General features: G+C 52.3%; 1 protein-coding gene across 4 annotated transcripts in view; it reads left to right on the plus strand.

Moving 5' to 3' along the window:
- The window catches only part of DIXDC1 (DIX domain containing 1), an 81,797-nt gene extending 65,050 nt beyond the window's left edge, over positions 1-16,747 (plus strand). For 3 of the 4 annotated variants that reach the window (XM_019510556.1, XM_019510564.1, XM_019510582.1), the window contains 13 exons: positions 2,888-2,977; positions 3,072-3,125; positions 4,084-4,134; positions 5,583-5,687; positions 6,216-6,269; positions 6,868-6,960; positions 7,037-7,108; positions 7,830-7,916; positions 8,111-8,272; positions 9,346-9,412; positions 11,926-12,034; positions 12,620-12,728; positions 13,384-16,747. In XM_019510556.1, the coding sequence (XP_019366101.1) occupies positions 2,888-2,977; positions 3,072-3,125; positions 4,084-4,134; positions 5,583-5,687; positions 6,216-6,269; positions 6,868-6,960; positions 7,037-7,108; positions 7,830-7,916; positions 8,111-8,272; positions 9,346-9,412; positions 11,926-12,034; positions 12,620-12,728; positions 13,384-13,464 (1,134 nt within the window). In that variant the 3' untranslated portion in view covers positions 13,465-16,747. The remainder of the gene's footprint in view (positions 1-2,887; positions 2,978-3,071; positions 3,126-4,083; positions 4,135-5,582; positions 5,688-6,215; positions 6,270-6,867; positions 6,961-7,036; positions 7,109-7,829; positions 7,917-8,110; positions 8,273-9,345; positions 9,413-11,925; positions 12,035-12,619; positions 12,729-13,383) is intronic. The other variant, XM_019510574.1, reaches the window with a different exon arrangement.
- Positions 16,748-17,517: the final 770 nt, after the last annotated feature.

A 17,517-nucleotide genomic window follows, 5' to 3' on the forward strand; every position in this document is an offset into this window, starting at 1 on the left:
ATGGACTGGGAGAGGCAGGGTATGTTACATGCACCCAGCCACGGATCTCATCCTGACCGAGCCTATGCCTAGTACCTGATTATCAGCCCCATTGTTGTCTTTTGGGGACAGGCTGGTATTTAGCTGTATTATGATGGTGTGGTAACACATAAAAATGTCAGTGCTGTGGAAAGCATGGACGTCACTCTGAAAAGGAGCAAGATTCACTGCTGGGATCCCTGCTTCTTGCCAGGGCCCTCCAGTTTCGGTAGTAGCCTTGGAGGACTGAACAGCCTTGCTGTGATTTGTGATCAGAAGTAATGCAGAGAGACAAGGAGTGGAAGGAAATCAATAGCGATTCACAGAGGTGATCAGGGAGCAAAAAGGCTCAAATCCGTCTCATTTCAGTAAGCCAGGCGGGGCTGTGCAATTTGGCCCTTTCTGGACGGGCTCGTTTCAATCAAATTTGTCTGCTGGGACCTTTCTTTAGCTGCCCCATCCTGGTGCCTCCACAGTCCAATGACTCCCTCCATGTGTTTGTGTGGCTCTGTTTGGGGAGCAGACCCCCGGCCCCATATGGTAACGACCCTGAACGCTCCCTGGAAGATGCCTTTCTGTTTGCGCTGAGAACCGGTCTGGCTTTGAGTTGTAAATATTTATGTGCGGGTAAACAAAGCCCACATTGTGTGAACAGCGCAGGCAGCCAGGAGGGCGCGCTCCCAGCTGACAATGGGCAGGAGACACAAAGGACTCCAAAAGAAAATAGATGCTTGATGCACTGGTGAAATCCAGTTGTATAATGTGCCCTCTGCGAGAAGGGGGAGGCAGCATTAGAGAGGCTGGCATGGCCCCCACCGCCCCATCGCAGGAGCAGGCAGCTGGCATTGCTGCCCCCTCATCCCCAAGGAACAGAGGAGGCAGCTGACATTGCTAACCAGGAAATTGGATTTGATTAATTGATTTTCCCCCTTGCTCAATATTTAAAAGCCTCCGGATTGCAAGGGGTTGATTGAAGTTCCGGGGCCCTGCGTGTTCCATTCGGAGCCAAGACCACAGCAGTTTTCTGTGTGATTCCTGCCCAAGTGTCCTGCTGGGCACACCGTGGGACATCTGCATTCAGTGGATACACAGGGCCGTCAGTTCACTATTCAGTGCTGTCCACAGTCCTCTGGTGGGAAAACCCGTCGGCAGGCAGAACCTGACCCGAGCCCACAGCCTGGGGTGAAGGGGAACGCTCCTGCAAACCGGACTTGAGCTTGCAGCCACAGAGCGGGGACAGATCCTGGCAGAAAAGGAAGGGGCTCGTTTCTCCCTGCAGCCCCTGCCTGAACTCCGTGGGCTCTGCTGTGAATCCGTGCCCTGTCAGAGAGGAGAGGGGCTCTGAGCACATCCTGCACGGGGCAGATCAGCACTGTGACCTGTTCACACCTCCTGTCCCCGCTGCAGCGTGTTCCCTCCTCAGGACCGGCCAGCTGAGTTTTACACAGGTTCTTCCTTGTTTGCAGGTGCACGAGCATCTGTCTGGATATGCTGGAAAGGTTAATCACATGCTGCTCCCCGGTGTGTAGGTGCCTTCCCCATGCTCAGCAGCAGAGCTTAAGATGCTCCTTCTCTGTGATGAGGACCCTCCCTCCCCCTCAACATGACATCTTGCACAGCATTTCTACAGCCCTCTCTGCATCTTGCCCAGAGCGGTGCAGAATTCCAGTCCTGGCTCTAGGACTGTGGTTGGAGCTGGTTTGCGCAAGGGGAATGGTCTGTGCCAGGCTGTGGTTCTGCCAAAACTCCTGTTTTTAAAGGTATTGAGGCACCTGAGTCCTGTTGGGATCAGTGGGAGCTAGGCATAAAACTAGGGTCGTTTGGGTCAGCTCCCTGCACCTGGACAGGATGTGCTATTCCAAAAAGGCCCACATCTAAATCCCTTTAAAAAGCCTGGGATTGCATCACTATCATGCTCCCTGGAAAGGCACAGGAAGCAAAAATGCCTTGATTCCACTTTCATGGTGACTCCTTTCCACACCAATGGGGAAAGCTACTGAAAGCCACTAATAATGGATCCACTTCCGCGTGTAGGCACAGGTGAGCTAGCAGGTGTTAACAGCAGGGCATTTTTGGAACAAGCATATCTGAGGCTTGGTGTTCTGCTTTCCAGCACTTTTGCAAAGTGGGATGCCCAGCACTAAGAAGCCTGGGTTGGTTTTTAAAAGTCTAATTTTTAAATTGGTTGGTTTTTAAATTGGTTGGTTTTTAAAAGACATATTTAAAAGACAGCTGGGCTGGACTCATTTGAGTCCCGTTTCTCTTTTTGGGGTTTTTTGTTGTTCTCCTGCCCTGGTGGGGGGTCGGGCTAGAAGATCTACTAGGTCCCTTCCGACCCTTAATCTATGAATCTATGAATCTATGAATTTATTGGGTAGACAAGGTTCTTTGGGTGAATCTGATATCTTTTATATTTATTGGGAACACTTCAAACTAGTCCCCAGAAGAAAAGTCTCTTGTGGCACATCTCTGCTGGGCCTTCAGCATCTCGCCTCCAGCTTTCACACACGTTGGCTGTCCCTCAGGGACGACATTGTGCGGCTCATAATAAAACCCAGCGCAAGCTCGAATCATAAAAATTGCCAAGGTGCTGCCCATGCTTGGTGCAGCTTGTCTGCATGGTGTTGGGACACTCTCACCAACAGCGGGGATCTCTTCATGGGGACAGTCTGGTGTCTTCTGCTTCTTCCAGAAAATCCCAAGGCTTTTGTAGTGCTAAGTTAGAAGAAATGATAGAAAAAATTGTTTCCAGGCTGTTAATTTTGGCCTGGTGTGAAATGCTGCCAGCCAAAGCTGTGGAGAGGGATTGAATTTCTCCCTGTGCCCTCCCACAATATCACCTGACAGGGGGTCCTTTGTTGTTGCTCAGGCTTTGCTGCTCAATGGGTCTTTACCTGAGGACGAGCAAGAGGCATCCTTTGTCCTTTGTGAACATGGAGCCTGCCCAGAGGAGCAGCTGGTAAGCACGGGCTTGTACCTTACAATCCATTTTCAGTCAGCTCTGTGCACCGCCCAGCCAGACAGGGTAATCATTGCAGTTTTTTTGCTTTCAGGTTATAATCCGAAGTCGGCTGGACCAGAGCATGGAGGAAAATCAAGACTTGAAGGTGAGCAGGAGTCAGGCATGGGCAGATGGCATGGTGGCCAGGCTGGGGGTGACACTTCTGTCTGCATCTTGCAGCTTTCTTGTTCTGGAGGTGGCGACACTCCTCTCCAGTGCTATTCCCAGTGCTGCTGTTGTGCAGGGGGAGTGTGGGGAAGGGGGAGTGTTGTCACTGCTCTCTGCCTCAGGTTAGATCAGCCATTCAAACAGAAAAAAGTGGGAGGACACCTGCCTGCCAGGGGCTGTGAGAACAAATGAATTGGCTTTGCAAAATGCTTTGAGATTCTCAGATGGGGAGAACCCTTCATTACTGTGATGGTTAAGCACTGAGTTGTTGAACTGTCATTTTGCAAACCCTCCTGTTGTAACACAGCCTAGGGTGAAGCCTGGTGCATGTTCCCTCTCCCAGTTTGCTTCCCAGCAATGCTGTGAACCTCACTCTCCATAAAAACAAATAGCCAGAAAATATTTGAATTGAATTGAGCCCTGAGGAGACCCCTGTGTGCTCATGGTGCCAAAGACTTTCTCTTGAGAGCCTTGTGCTCCATTTCCAAAACTTTATCCAGGGCAATTGTTATATTTCTGGCCATGTCTGAATGGAAGCAGGCTTTCGAGTGGAAGATAAAAGCAGCTGAGAAGAGCTCTTCCTGTGTCAAGCTGGTCTTACTTGCGCACTGTGCTGAAGTTGGCTCTGGGCCCAGCACTAACACTGCAAGAGTTGTTGCTGCCCTGAGGAGAAGACTTGGGGGATTCACAGCTTTTCTCATGTGCTGTTTGATATAAAGAGCTTAGGGGGCTGCTCTGCCTTAGATTCATTGCAATGGGCTGGAGTCTGATGTGCTTCTGGATCCACGGGAGAAGGTGGAGTTTGCATTATTCCAGCAGGGGTGTCCAGCGGTCCAGTGCATGTTCCCGGAGGGGTATTGTGATGCTGATTTAATCAGATTGTGTTGGATTTGCAGAAGGAGCTGCTGAAATACAAACAAGAAGCTCGAAACCTCCAGGGAATAAAGGTGAGAGGAGAGAAGATGAATCGTGGTTTCCAAAGTAAAACTGAGGAGCCTGTCACAGTGCAGAAGGAGAGGAGTAGGGGCAACATTATACCTCTCTGTCTCTTTCAGGCACTGGGGAGGGCTCAGGAAATGAGAAGAAGCACTGCTGTGTTGGCAGAGCTGACTGGCTTCCTCAAGAGAAATACCACAACCGCCCAGGGTGGTTTTCCCACTGGCAGGGGAAAACCATGAACATGGCAGGGGCAGTACCCTGACTGATGTAATGCAATTAAAATGGCGCTGTGTAGTGGAGGGTGCTCTACACAGTGGACAGAACTCCTTATGAGAGCTTCATAGTTAAACTCCCACTTTGACACCAAGTGGGGGGATCTTGGCTACACGCTGACTTTATGGAAATGGGAGTAGCTTGCTCCTGCAGCCATATGGCTGAGGGCAAGTGAAACTCGGGGGCATCCGAACCCCAAGCCTCTGGGCTTGGACTTGCATGTAGGATGCCTGCCAAAGGATTTGGAAGCACCTGAAGCCCCAGGCGGGGGTGGAGGATGCGTGCTGGTAGCAGGGCCACATACGGTTCTTGCATGACTCACGGATTTGGAATTGATTTGCCTGATTTGACTTGGGACACGAAGAATTTTCCATTAAAAACAAAACAAAACAAAACAAAACAAAACAAACTCCTGATATTTGCTCTCCATGGCCTGGGCAGCTTTTTGACATGTCTGACTTCCTGCATGTGCAGCATTTCCCTCTAATATATGAGTACTTTACTAATCTGCTTCTGAGCATGAGGTATTTTTAGAAGTGCCCATCACACCGTGTGTGTGTGCATGTGCATGTGCATCCCTCTGTCCAAGATGGAGCTTTTAGCTTCTCAGTAACATGAAGTGAAAGGTGCAGAGAATAGCCGTGACTTAGGCAGGGATCCTGGCTGCTTGGAGATGCACACTGGCAGGATTTGCATTGTCAGATGATACCAGATGGAAGCTCAGCTTTCTTAGAGTGAAGCCCTTGTGCCCTTGACTGACATTTACCTGTTTCTCCCCCACGGATGGGGCAGGCAGCCGGCGAGGGCAGGAGCTCTGGGTCACCATTAAGCACCTTCACATGCACAGGTGCTGCTTCCACTCGGGTATCTTGGCAGCGTCTTTTAAGCGGGAGCTCAGGCAGAGGCACAGCGTCTCTCTCCAGCTCTGACAGCTGGCTGGGGTGTTGACAGGGAATTCAGCAGCATGCAGCAGCACCGGGGAAGGTCTAACAGCTCACTTGGGCAGATGCTTTCACAGCTTCTGCTGTCGTGCGAGAGCTCACCCTGGGGCCACAGCCTGCACAATACATCCCTAGTTGGTTGGCATTTTCCCTGCTTTATCTACTAGATTCAGACCAGGGTCCCAGCCTCCACCTTGCACCTTGCTGGCACTGCACTAATGATAACACATGTGTTTTCCCAGGATGCGCTGCAGCAGAGGCTGGCTCAGCAGGATGCTTCTGTTCTTCAGCTCAAGCAGGAGCTGCTGAGAGCAAATATGGACAAGGAGGAGTTACACAACCAGAACGTGAGGCCTTTTTGCTGCTGGCAGCCACTACGGCTTGGTGCTGGAGGTGGCAGGGCCCAGAAATTGGAGGGCAGAGGCTCCCATAATCAGGGGTGGAGCTGTGGTTGCAATCTGGCCCTGGGGGCTGGGGGACAGGTGAATTAGTAATTACGGGGCTGTGTAAAGGAGCCACCGTGCCACAAGCCAAATGGCCTGCTGTCAGGCTCACTGGCCTCCCCCACTCCTCATTCCTCCTCCCCTTTCTCGAGGGCCCTCCTCACCCTCAGTCAAAGCAGGGACGAGCTGTATGAATAAGCTCCTTAATGCATTTTGTGAGGCAGCAAATGGTACATGGCAGATGGAGCTGCCACGTGTAGGTAGAGTCTGCACTGGGGAGGCAGCAGTGGCAAAGGAAGCGAGGGAGTTGCCATATTGAGGGGAACAGCCCCGTGCTGTTCATATGGAGCTCGTACTCTGTAAAGGTGCCCCACATGGCTCTGGAAAGGTTTCCTGGGACACAAAACTCACATCCACATTCTGCTTCTGCAGGTCGATCTGCAGAGGAAGGTTGAAGAGAGGAACCGGCTCTTGGGAGAATACAAAGTAAGCGAAGCTGCCTGCCCAGGTGGGGCCTCATTACCCAGTAGCTTGGAGACAAGGAGAGCCTGAAACGTTCTTCCTTTCTATTCTCCCAACCTTTGTGTCTCTGTGTGTGCTTCCTGCTTTGTCAAGCAGTGAAATACAGAGGAATAACAAGTGATATCTCTGGTATCCGTTGAGCCTGGCCTCTCGCAGCCTGAAGGACTGGGAGGGCTGGACCCCTGGGGACTCTGCCATGCCCCTAAGGGGTGTTCACAGGGTCACCGGGGTGGTGTGCATTGTATCTTGCACTGTGGAAGGCTAGCTGAGTGTGTAACCCTCAGCTGCACACCCACCACACTTCCTGTCTGCCTGTCTCATTTCATTATCCTCTGCGTCTTCTGAGAGTCCTGCCATTGTGGCTGCTGCCACAGCCCTGAGCATGATAGGTGTCTACGAAGCTCCAGCCTCTAGGGACCTGACTGACCTTTTCCAACAAGACTTAGAAACCCAAATAGAGCGTGGGGTATAAAGCAGATGGGCTCTGCCAGCCTTAACCCTTCCCTGCCCTCAGGGAAGGTGAGGGTGAGCCTTTCTCATGTTTTCCTCCACTGTGTTGCAGAAGGAGCTGGGCCAGAAGGACCGCCACTTGCAGCAGCACCAGACCAAGTTGGATGAAATGCTCCGGCAGCTCTCCGAGGCCAGCTACCAGCAGGTACAGAACCCGCATGCTTGCCTTTTGCCCTGTGCCCTGTTGGCTCAGTGCACTGACTAGTCTGCTGTCCTTGCAGGCAGATTTGGAGCGGGAGTTGGAGCACAAGGAAGCCCTGCTGGCCCAGTGCATGAAGAGAGAAGCAGAGGAGGTATGTGATGCTCTAGCCATGGGAATGCATCAGGCTCTTGGGATGATGTTCCTGGATAATGTGTAGCCTGAGTCCAATGCACTCTGTGGCAACCCAGCTCCCCTGGGCACCTGCGTTGTCCCAGACAGACCAGGCTTGACGCAGTGCTGTCATTTGAGCTCCTGGGAGACTGCTCTCTGACCAGAGCAGCTGAGCTCCAGAGCGCGCCCCAGCTGGAGCAGCTTGACCAAAGCACTCTAGAGGGAGTTCGGTTTTACTCAGCTTCCTCCACCACAGTCACAGATGGCTGAGCCCTGGGGTCTGGGAACCAGGTGTTCCTGGGTTTCAATCCTACCTCTAATGCTAACACAGTCTAATGGCTAGACCAGGGCCCATCTTCTTACCCCCATCTGCTCCTACTGACCAGTCACTGAGATAGCAGAGCTGGCCACCAGCAAGAACCATGTCTCCTTGCAGTGGACCTGAAGAGTCTTTTGGACCATGTGTCAGGTCACTTCCTATCTCTGCCTCAGTTTCCCTGTCCATAAAACAGGATTCATGAGCCTTGCCCAGATCCTGAGGTGCAGGGGTGTTCCCTAGCGAAGGAGTGTGACGTGCGGGATGTTGCTGTATCCTTGCTTTCCGCCCTCTTGCAGATCTGGGGTTGGCACTTCGGAGTCCCCTGCAGGAAAGTCCTGAAATGTTCAGTGCCCTGCATTATAGTTGTTTCTCCTTGCAACAGGTGATGGGCTACAGCAATCACAGCACCCAGAGCAACGGCTTTCTGCAGCCAGCAAGCAAAGTAGCTGCCCCCACAGCCCACAGAGGGGTAGGTTTTGTGGTGCGTACCTAGAGCCATCTCGGGGGCTATTCATCACCCTTCCCTGGCAGCTGCCTGCCTTGGAGGGTAGACTTCAGTGTCTGGGAGAAGCTGTCATGCCCAGAAGGAATGTGGGTTGGGAAGTAAGGATTTACCCTGAGCTCCTGGTTCGCATTTTGCCTGACTTCTGGTCTCTTGGGCAGACAAATGACCTGCAGCTGGTGCGCGATGCTCTCCGCAGCTTGCGCAACAGTTTCAGCGGTCATGACCCGCAGCATCACACCATCGACAGCCTGGAGCAGGGCATCTCCAGCCTGATGGAGAGGCTGCACCGCATGGAGATGCAGAAGAGGCAAGAGAGAAGGGTAAACACTCCCCAGTGAACTTGACATCTTCCCCACTCGGCTCTTCAAGATGTCTGCCAGGGAGACCTCCACCCCCTAGCATCTCTCTTTGACATGGGCTGCTCATGGGATGGCTCTGCTCACCAAATCTTGAAGAAGTCTGAATTGAGGCAGATGGAGGGATCCCAGGGGCCCCACCAGCCCTGCAGAAGCCATGGGTGGAGCAGATGGTGCTTCGTTACAGCACCTCATGTCTCTGGTCTCATGGCTTCTCTCTGGAGGTTAGATGTCAAGATGGGCTCCCCGTACTCCTGTGAAGTGGCCTAACCTAGTCTATTTGCTAAAGCAGGGGGCTCTGAGTCAGGACTCCTGGGCCCTGTTCCTAGCTCTCGCTGACTTGCTGCATGACCTTTGGAAAGTCCCTTCACCTCTTTGTGCCTCTGTTTCCCCTTCTGCAGGCTGTGAGGGTTAAGTGGTTAATCTCAGCAGAGCGCTGCAAAGCTGCTGAGGGCCCCAAGCTGCTCCCTGGGCTCTGTCTTGCCAGCTGGCAGGAATTTGAAGCAGACACCTGCTAACCATATAGCTACACAGGGCTTATCTGTCCTCCCCAGGAGCAGGAGCCACAGCAGGGGGGTTAATCAGCCCAGCCCATCTGTTGTTTTCTCAGTGACCTTTTAATCAGAGAGTTGGTTTCATGCCTGCAAAAAGTGTGGCGAAGCAGTGCCTTGACTCTCTAGGACTCTCCATCCCCACAGAGCTTGTTGAATCTCAGTGAAGGACCATAGATGGTGGCATGTTTTATCTCTGGACTTCAGGGGAGGCTGTAGAAAACCTGAGCTCTTCACTTCAGTTTTATACATTTTAAAGTCCTGTGGGGGGGAGAGGGGGAATCTGAGTGAGAACCTGGGGACGCTGGGGGCCTGGCTGTGTTTTGGCTGTTTGGGTTGTGCATGCGCATGCACGTGTCTGTGTGTAGGAAGAAGGTGCCTTTTCACCGAGCTACATGACAGTTCTTTCCCCCGTCAGCTCTTTCTCGGCGTCGGGAGGTCTCGGGGCCTGGCCCCCTGCCCTCACTCTCTTGGCTGTCTCCCTAGGTTCGAGGGAAGTCACCGGCAAGCAGAGCAGCCAATGAATATCGGGACTCCTGGCCTCCCAACTCCAGTGAGTGCATTTCATCCCACCCCTTCCTGGCTCAGAGGTTTTATAGACAGAGCCCACTGCCTGGACCCCCTGCAGCGAAACGGCACAGGCCAAGCCCCGCTCTGTCCCCCACTTGGTGCTGTTCTCTCCTTCCTCACTCCTTTGGCCACTTGCCTCACAGTCTATATCGGAAGGGCTAGGGAGCTGGGACCCTGTCTGCACCCTCACTGGGGGAGCCTGGTGGCCTCTGGGTGCCACCACCACCACATATGTCACCATTAATAATAGTGGTTAATAGTTCTCTTGGAATCAAGAAAAGCCTGGTGTTATCCCAGGTGATCTCAGAGTCGGCATAGACCGTGTCAGCGCCGTGCCCTCTAGCGTCTGCAATTAGCAGTGCCGGCTCCATTTCGTCTGCTCCCAGCCCTGGGGTCAGACGTGGCACTTTGAGCTGCTCAAGTGTTGATGGGGTTAGTGCTAGCTGGAGTTTGGAGCAGTCACATGTTCGAGCAGGCAGGGGCCTGGAGGACTCCCTGCCCCCCCTCCCATTCTGGGTTTCCCTCCTGCCCCTTGGGGTGTCCCCCCTGCCCTGCCCCCAGGGCCCTCTCCCCTGCCCCCCCACTCCCTCAGGTTGCTTTCGGCTGCTAGCGCTATCCTGGGGGAACAGGCAGGGAAGGAAAAATGCTTTCACCTGATGCCCACCGCTGCTGCTGACCACTCTTCTCCAGGCTGAGCCCAGCTCAGAGAGCAGTGATGACAGTGGCAGCTGGATAGGGGGGGTTTGCCTTCCCTGCCTGCTCCCCTGGGACAGCATCAGCAGCCAAAAATAAGCTGGGAGGGGAGCAGGGGCAGTGAGTGGGGATTTGGGGTGCAGGAGGGTGGGACTGGCAGGCCCATTCTGGGGGAGCAGGGGGGCAGTCGGCCAATCAGGGTTGATGGAGGATGGGGGGACAGGGCACATGGTAGGGTGCAGTGGGCCTGATGTGGGCCAGCAAGGGAGTGGGGGCAAGTGGGGTGTTCCCACTAAGCCGTAGCCTTGAGTAGCTGCATGTCAGTATAACACCAGCTGGGAAGCAGGGATCAGAGATAATCTTAGGCTGGAGTGGCATAACTTTAAACTACCTAAAGGGTGCTTAAAACTAGTTTCATGTGTTTAGTGTGGGCTATCTAGGGGTTAAGAGCTCTGTGAGCCACTTAAAATGAATGTGTAACAAGGCCCTGAGTGGTTTAATGTATGCTGAATAATACAGGAGTTTCTCACAGTGACTTGGCCTGGCTGGAAGCAGCAGGGGTTCCCATCCCCCTTGCCTGGGGGCAGCTTGTCTGGGGTGCTGGCAGCTGTAATGTGGAAAATGTTGGTAAAGGGTGAATGCGTTGATTGGCAGAGTGACCCACAGGGGTGGGGGAGAGAAGGCGGGTCCCACCCTTTACCTGCACTACAGGGCCTGAGCCCAGGAGAGCTTCTGCAGGGGATGGAGAAGGGAGCTGGGAGCAAAGGGATTATTGATTCAAAGAGGCAGCCCCAGGTGGGTCCACTGAGGAGTCGCTGGGTTCCCTTTCCTCTTGGCGCGGAAGCTCCAGCTCCCATAGCAGCCTGTGTCATGTGTCTGGTGCTGAGAACTACACCTCTTCCCCTCCTCCCAAAGTCCCCACAGGCTCCATCCACTATCCTAAAGCAGCCAGATTATATAGGCCCCAGCAGCCCCGAGCTCGAAAGGATTTGGGTGTGCAGAGCTCAGTGATGGTGACAAGAACTTGCTAAACCAGCAGCTTTGGGATGAGTGTCCAGATCTCTGACTTGCTTGCTTTCTACCATAAAGGGCAAAACCCAGAGACACACCCTGGGGCCTTTGGGACAGACACACCTGCATTGCAGGAATGGGGAGGGCAGGGGAGCAGCCAGAGGGAGAAAAGACCAGCAGCCCACAAGGTCAAACCCCTCCTTGCTCCATGCAGCAGGCATGGGTGCAGGCTACATCTTTCTGAGCAAGTAGGGCTGAGTCAAAGGAAGTACCCAGCCTCTCCTGATGGAGGCAACGAGCAGTGACTGCTCCGATCCCCTAGCTGTGAATGTGGACAAGGAGAATGATAGCTGCCTTTTCTGTCTTCCTCCCCTCAGCACGAGCTGTAGCAGGTGGCAACATTCAGCTGGTGACTCTTCCAGAACAGGGCTGGCGGTCTCTACTCCCTACAGGAGCATTGGGCAGAGCGTCTGGGATGTAGGCTGCAATGCCTGCCCCGAGCGGGCTGAGCTCTGAGTCACCCAAGGGAGCTGCTCTAAGGAATTCCTCCAGACCAGCAGTGTTATCCTGCACCAATAACCCTACCCTGCAGCACCTTGTTTTCTTGCACAGGGAAATTGCCCACCCTTTGCAGTGAGAGGGACTCCACCAGCACTGAGTGGGTCTTTCCCAAGTCTGTCTCCTCCAGTCCTGTTCGGAGAGGATGCTGAGAACACACTGGCATGAGGGGGTGGGAGGATGCCGTGCTTTTCCCAGGCAGCAGTGACACACTCTGTGTTTCTCTGTCTGCAGAACTGCCTCACTCTCACAGCACGCCCACGATGAGCAGCAGTGCCTGCACCAAAGTGCTCTACTTCACAGATCGCTCACTCACTCCCTTTATGGTCAACATACCAAAGAGGTGAGGCCCGGCTTTCCTGTGCTGATGTGGATACTAATGGAGTTGTGAGAGAGAGACACCAATTTCCTCCATCCAGGGCAGGTTCAGCCACCAAACCACATTCCCCATCCCTTAATCTTATCTCGTTGCACAGGGGAAGCAAGGACACAAAAACAGCCCAGAATTGTGCGTTTGTCATTTTTGTCCGGAGATCCCTGAGCTGTCCCACGCCTGATGCGTGTGTATTGAGTTTGTGCATGTAAAGCCCCAGGTTTAAGAGGATTCTAGCGGGCAGCAGCCAGGCAGTTTTGCTTTAGCAGGACATAAACCATGCAATGCAGGACTCTGCCATCTGATGAAAAAGCAGCTCTTGGTGGCAGTACAAATAGGAAACAAGGGTCAGGAGGGGATTGTTTTCTGTAAATAAGAAACACCGTTCTGATCCCTGATCACATGCTTCATGCTGTTGGAGGGGTGTCCTCGTGCTGTCATCAAGTAAGTTGCTTGACAGCCAGGCACATGCTAGTGACAGTTGCATCTACACACCTGATCTTAATCCTGTGGCCCAAACTGCTGAGGAGAATAGCTTTGACTCTTATCTTGCAGGTTAGGTGAAGTGACTCTGAAGGACTTTAAGGCAGCTATTGATCGGGAAGGAACCCACCGGTACCACTTCAAAGCCCTGGATCCAGAGTTTGGCACCGTCAAGGAGGAGGTATGTGTGGCTGCGCAGCTGTGATTGTGGTTTGTATATGGGTATGCAGCTGCAGCAGTGGCTTGGCCACCCCGACACATTCAGTTCCCAAGGGAGTGAAATCTCTGACTTGCGGCAGAGCAAACTGTCATATTCCCAGAGCCACAGTTCAGGGGATTCTAGCCCCCAGGTAAGGAGCCAAAATGGGGCTCTTTGTTTCATTCAGAGTGGTGACGTGAATGTGATCACAGACGTGCCCCAATGGAGAGTAATGTACCCCATTGCAGGAACACATTTAAAGTGCATCAGGACCAGTCTCTCCAAACACAGTGCTATCTAATGCTCTGAACCCAGGGTGGGATTCAGCAGGTTCCCCAGTTTTCATACTGACCCCCCATGGGACTTTGTATCTTATTTTCACTGTTATTAACTTGGGGATAATAGCCCTTGCTTTTCCCAGTGGGGTTGAGAAGGGAAGCAGAACTGCTGCTTCTAAAGCCCTTTGGGAACATGAAGTCTTGTATAAATGCCAGGTGATGTGTTGTTCTGTGGTTTGTGTGGTGGAATATGAGCTAGGAAGAAGCACTCAGCTCATGCTTCCTTCTGTGGTGCCCCTTGCCCAGGACGAAGAGATGCTTCAGCTCTGAAATGACCAGCTCCTCTGCTTTTTCTACAGGTTTTCCATGATGATGACATCATTCCTGGGTGGGAGGGGAAAATTGTGGCCTGGGTGGAAGAAGATAATGGGGAGAATTAACTAACTCCTAGGTGGTGTTATTGTGGGCACCTGTAAGTGGCTGCTATGTCCAGATACAATGACCAAAAAGAGCGTGAGCTGGGATGCATCCAATGCAAGCTGCCAAAAGAGAGGACTTCTCTGCAAATGACGGGTAAAACAGGTTTTTGCGTGCGAGGAAGCCTGGCATCTCACTTCCCATGGCCAAATGCAGACAGTGGTGTGAGACTGAAATGACAGGTTTGTGGGAAGGAATCATCTTGCTTTGTGCTGTTGACAAAACCCTGAAGGCCTTAATGATGTGGTTCTCTCTTCCCCTGTCTCTGCATTCCCAAAATGCCTGCTGCTGTTTGACATCTGGACATGTCCACTCTGATCTCTGGCATACAGTATTACGTGAACCTGCACTCGTGGCTAAGACATGAAGCTCTGTCCTTATGAACCAGAAGATGCTGCTAGATTCGACATACCAGAGGGTATGACCAGCCAAAGCCAGTCCCAGAGCATGTGCTGAAGAGGCAGAATCCTGCCCCCCACCCAGGGAATTGCGTGGCTTCTTGCTCCAGGAACCTGGCATCCCGAGGAGGGCATCTGCTGGGCAGCACTGCCTGCGATACAAGGCAAAGACCAGCAAGGCTGCCCCTGTTCCCAAACACAGGCTTCTGCTTCCCAGACTTGCTTCTCCTGTTCTCCCTCCAACCTGTACTCGCCTCTGCGCTCGTCTGTGCTTCTTGCTTTGTTGCCCTGGGAACAAAGGTGCTTCCTTAGTGGTGATGGATTTTGTTCTGGGGGAGGGCCCAGGACCTGCCCTGGCTCTGGCACTTCTGCCTCTTCCTTCACTGCCTCCTTTTCCCTAAAGCTATCACCATTCCTGCACTTACCTTTCTCCAGCTAGGCAGACAGATCATGTCATCTACTCCCCCAGGAGACCCAGCAGGGCTGTTTCTTTCAGGACTAAGCAGTGGCGCGTTGGTGCATCCATGTGAACCTGGTGGTCACTGACTAGTTGGGCTATAAAGCAACTCACCAGTGGCAGGACAGATGTGAGCAGCAGCCCCATTCCTCTGCATGCCTTCTCCACTGGGGAGCTAGAAGCGGTTGGTTGGGAAGTCGCGCACCCCAAAGTCTCTTAGGGCTTCAGCTTTTTTCACTGCACTGCCAGACTCTGCCCTCACAAACATGTCAGGCAGCCAGACTTCTGCACAGCTGGCTGCAGCAGACGCTCCTGACTGATAAAGTCAAACAGTGAGCCAAGGCTTTGTCGGTTCACCTCTGGTACGTGGGCCTCACCCTTGGGGTGCATGCGTCTGTGTCCTGCGTGGGAGGCTGGGACATGAAGGAAACCTGGGTTTGTTGTTTTATATTAACATGTCCTTTTGTAAACTCGTTCCTGTTTTTTGGAATTATTTTGTACCAGTTTACATTGTTGTCTGAGGACTGTGTCTATTTTTATACCCGTGCAAGTACCTTCTAGATATTTCCACACTTACTGTACTGTATTTTACTCATTTTCTAGAGGACACTGAGATGTTTTACAGGCTCCTGTTAGTACTATACAGTGGGCTCCATAACTAGCTTTATTTTACTATGAAAGTCCAACTAGTCCCTAATGTTTTTGTATTTCACCAGTTGCTGTACACACAGTAACAGCATTTCATTTATCACTTCGCTCCCTCTACATATGGGACAAGCTTGGATGCCTTTCTGCTCTGCTCCCGCACTGATAGGACACGAGTCGGCTGTTAGGCCATTGTTGCTCTGTACAGTTTCGTAGGGTGATTTACACAAACTCTTTCTTGCCACAAACAGCAGTCACGTTATCAGAATTTGGGAACGTTCATTGGTAGGAGGAAAACCAGGTCTGTCCTGGAAAGGAATAGGTTCTCTTCCTCCTGCGAAATCAGCCGTTTCTCTTTTGCATGAATCTTCGTGGATTGCTATAAGACAGCATGGGGTTATTGGACTGAAATTCATTGTTGTATTTCAATTGCAATTGATCTTGAATGTCTCTTTATTCAAGTTTTACTTGACCCATTTTATTTCTGTGAGAGTTGGATGCTTAGGTAGCACTTACCTATTTTATACTGACAACAGAAACAGTAATTGTTCATAGGCCTCCATACACGGACCCTAGAAACCCTTTGCGCTGCTCAGAAATGAGCAGTGTTCAAGTCGCATTCTGAAGGACCGGATATCAGATGCGGTCAAGCCTTTCACCTGCGGTCTAGTTCAGGAGGGACCCTCCGTTACCACCCTAGCAGTGGCTGGTGGGTGCTCTAAGAGGAGAGAGTTGGGAATCTCAGTCTGGTTCCTCGTGGATGGCTGTCTAGATCACTAACAGTGGTCACAGCTGCTGTCTTTATTCCCTGTTGGCAGTCCCAAGAGAGACCTAGGGCTGAATCAGGCTGGAGACAGTTACTGTCTCGCATTCCCATCAGGACCCTTAGGGCTGGGGTAGCACAGCGAGGGGACCTCGACTGCTGCTGGTCATGCAGGTCCTGGGAGATGATTTTATTCTTTCCACCTGTCCCCCAGACAGCTTTGACATGCCTTGTCAGCTTTGATGTCTGCAACAGGTGACTTCTGAGTTCAAACCCCTTAGTTATTGGCATCCTGCTCATGGGTGACCCAAAAAATCACTGGCAGTTAGCTGTATGAAGCCAAAAGCAGACACATTAGTACTTCTGACATGGAGCCTAAAGGCTTGGATTATGCCTCGTTCTCCACCCTTACAGGGGCTGTAACATGTGTAAGTCCAGGTCATTTGGTTCCTGCAATGACTTTGCAGTTGTCTCTAGGTTTCCTATCTTTGCATGAACTGGAAGGGATCCAAGGTAGCTGGGAAACCACCCGACCTGTAGCCGTTCATAACACCATGGGCAAACAATAATAGAAATACCTGGGCCAGACTCACCCGCTACAAGACTGACTTTGGTGATTTTATTCCTGATTTAGACCAGGGTACATGGGATCCGACTCAGGCCCTTGGACCTGAATTTGAAATGTTTTCCTTTGCTTCTATGTTTATTTCTGCCCTTTCTTCAAAGCTGCTTTCTGGTTTCCTTAAGACTGTAAGTTGATTATTTAACATATGCGCTATATGTAAAGTTCTATTTTCATAGAAACTACGAAGTTTGCATTCATCGCTTTTTAAAAAGACAGTTCTTCTCAGCCTCCCTGCCCAACAGCACTGAGGACTGAGCTTTACCTGTACATCAAAGACCTCAGCCTATCTGACTTGGATGTATTCTGGATTTGTGGACCAAGAAAAAATAGTCTCAATAAACTGAAGTTTGCAAACTGAGTCTAATGAATCCTTTTGAGTGGGGGGATGTGTTTCAGGGTGTTTGTAAGCCTCCCTCAGACGCACTGGGTTGGGATCCACGAGAGCCACTTCCACCTAGTGATCCCTGGTAATGTCTCTGAGCTCCCAAATCGACCAAAAAGCCCACCTGCACAAAGATAAAGACATGGACACCGCTTTTGTCACATTAAAGAAGAGGCATTGGGTGTTGGCTACAGCCCAGGCTGGGCTGGCGAGTGGGCCAAACCCAGGCATCCTGGCCACACGATCTCGCCTCTGTGCTCAGGGTCAGACCCAGGGTGGGTTCAGGGTCAGGAAAGAATATTACCCCTTGGCCAGATCGGCCGCGTCTACGTGAGATGCTTTGCTGTGCACTGCACCTTAAAGCGTCACTGTCTGCATGTGCGAGCGCTGACTGCAGAGTAAGCTAGTCTACCGCGCAGTAAATGGACTGCTCACGTCGGCCGGTAGCCCGTTTACTGCACAGTGAAGCCGAGCAGCACTAAACAGATGTCCCACATACAACCCATGTATTGCGCAGTAAGGCCAAGCGGCACCAAATTGATGACCCACGGGCAGTCCATCTACTGCGCACTAAAGTCACCCGGCATGACCCGGCGGCGCGGCTTGCTGCGCAGCCGGCGGCCGCTCGCGAGGGGAAGCCCCGCCCCCGACGCTTTGCGGCGCGTTGCGACAGTGTCGCGCTGGTGGGGCGGGCGACGGGCGGGCGCGGAGGTCAGGGCGGGGGGATGTGGCGGGTGCTGTGCCGG

Source organism: Gavialis gangeticus, unplaced genomic scaffold (genome assembly GCF_001723915.1).
Source record: "Gavialis gangeticus isolate Ggan-Ray unplaced genomic scaffold, GavGan_comp1, whole genome shotgun sequence".
NCBI classification, from domain to species: Eukaryota; Metazoa; Chordata; order Crocodylia; family Gavialidae; genus Gavialis; species Gavialis gangeticus.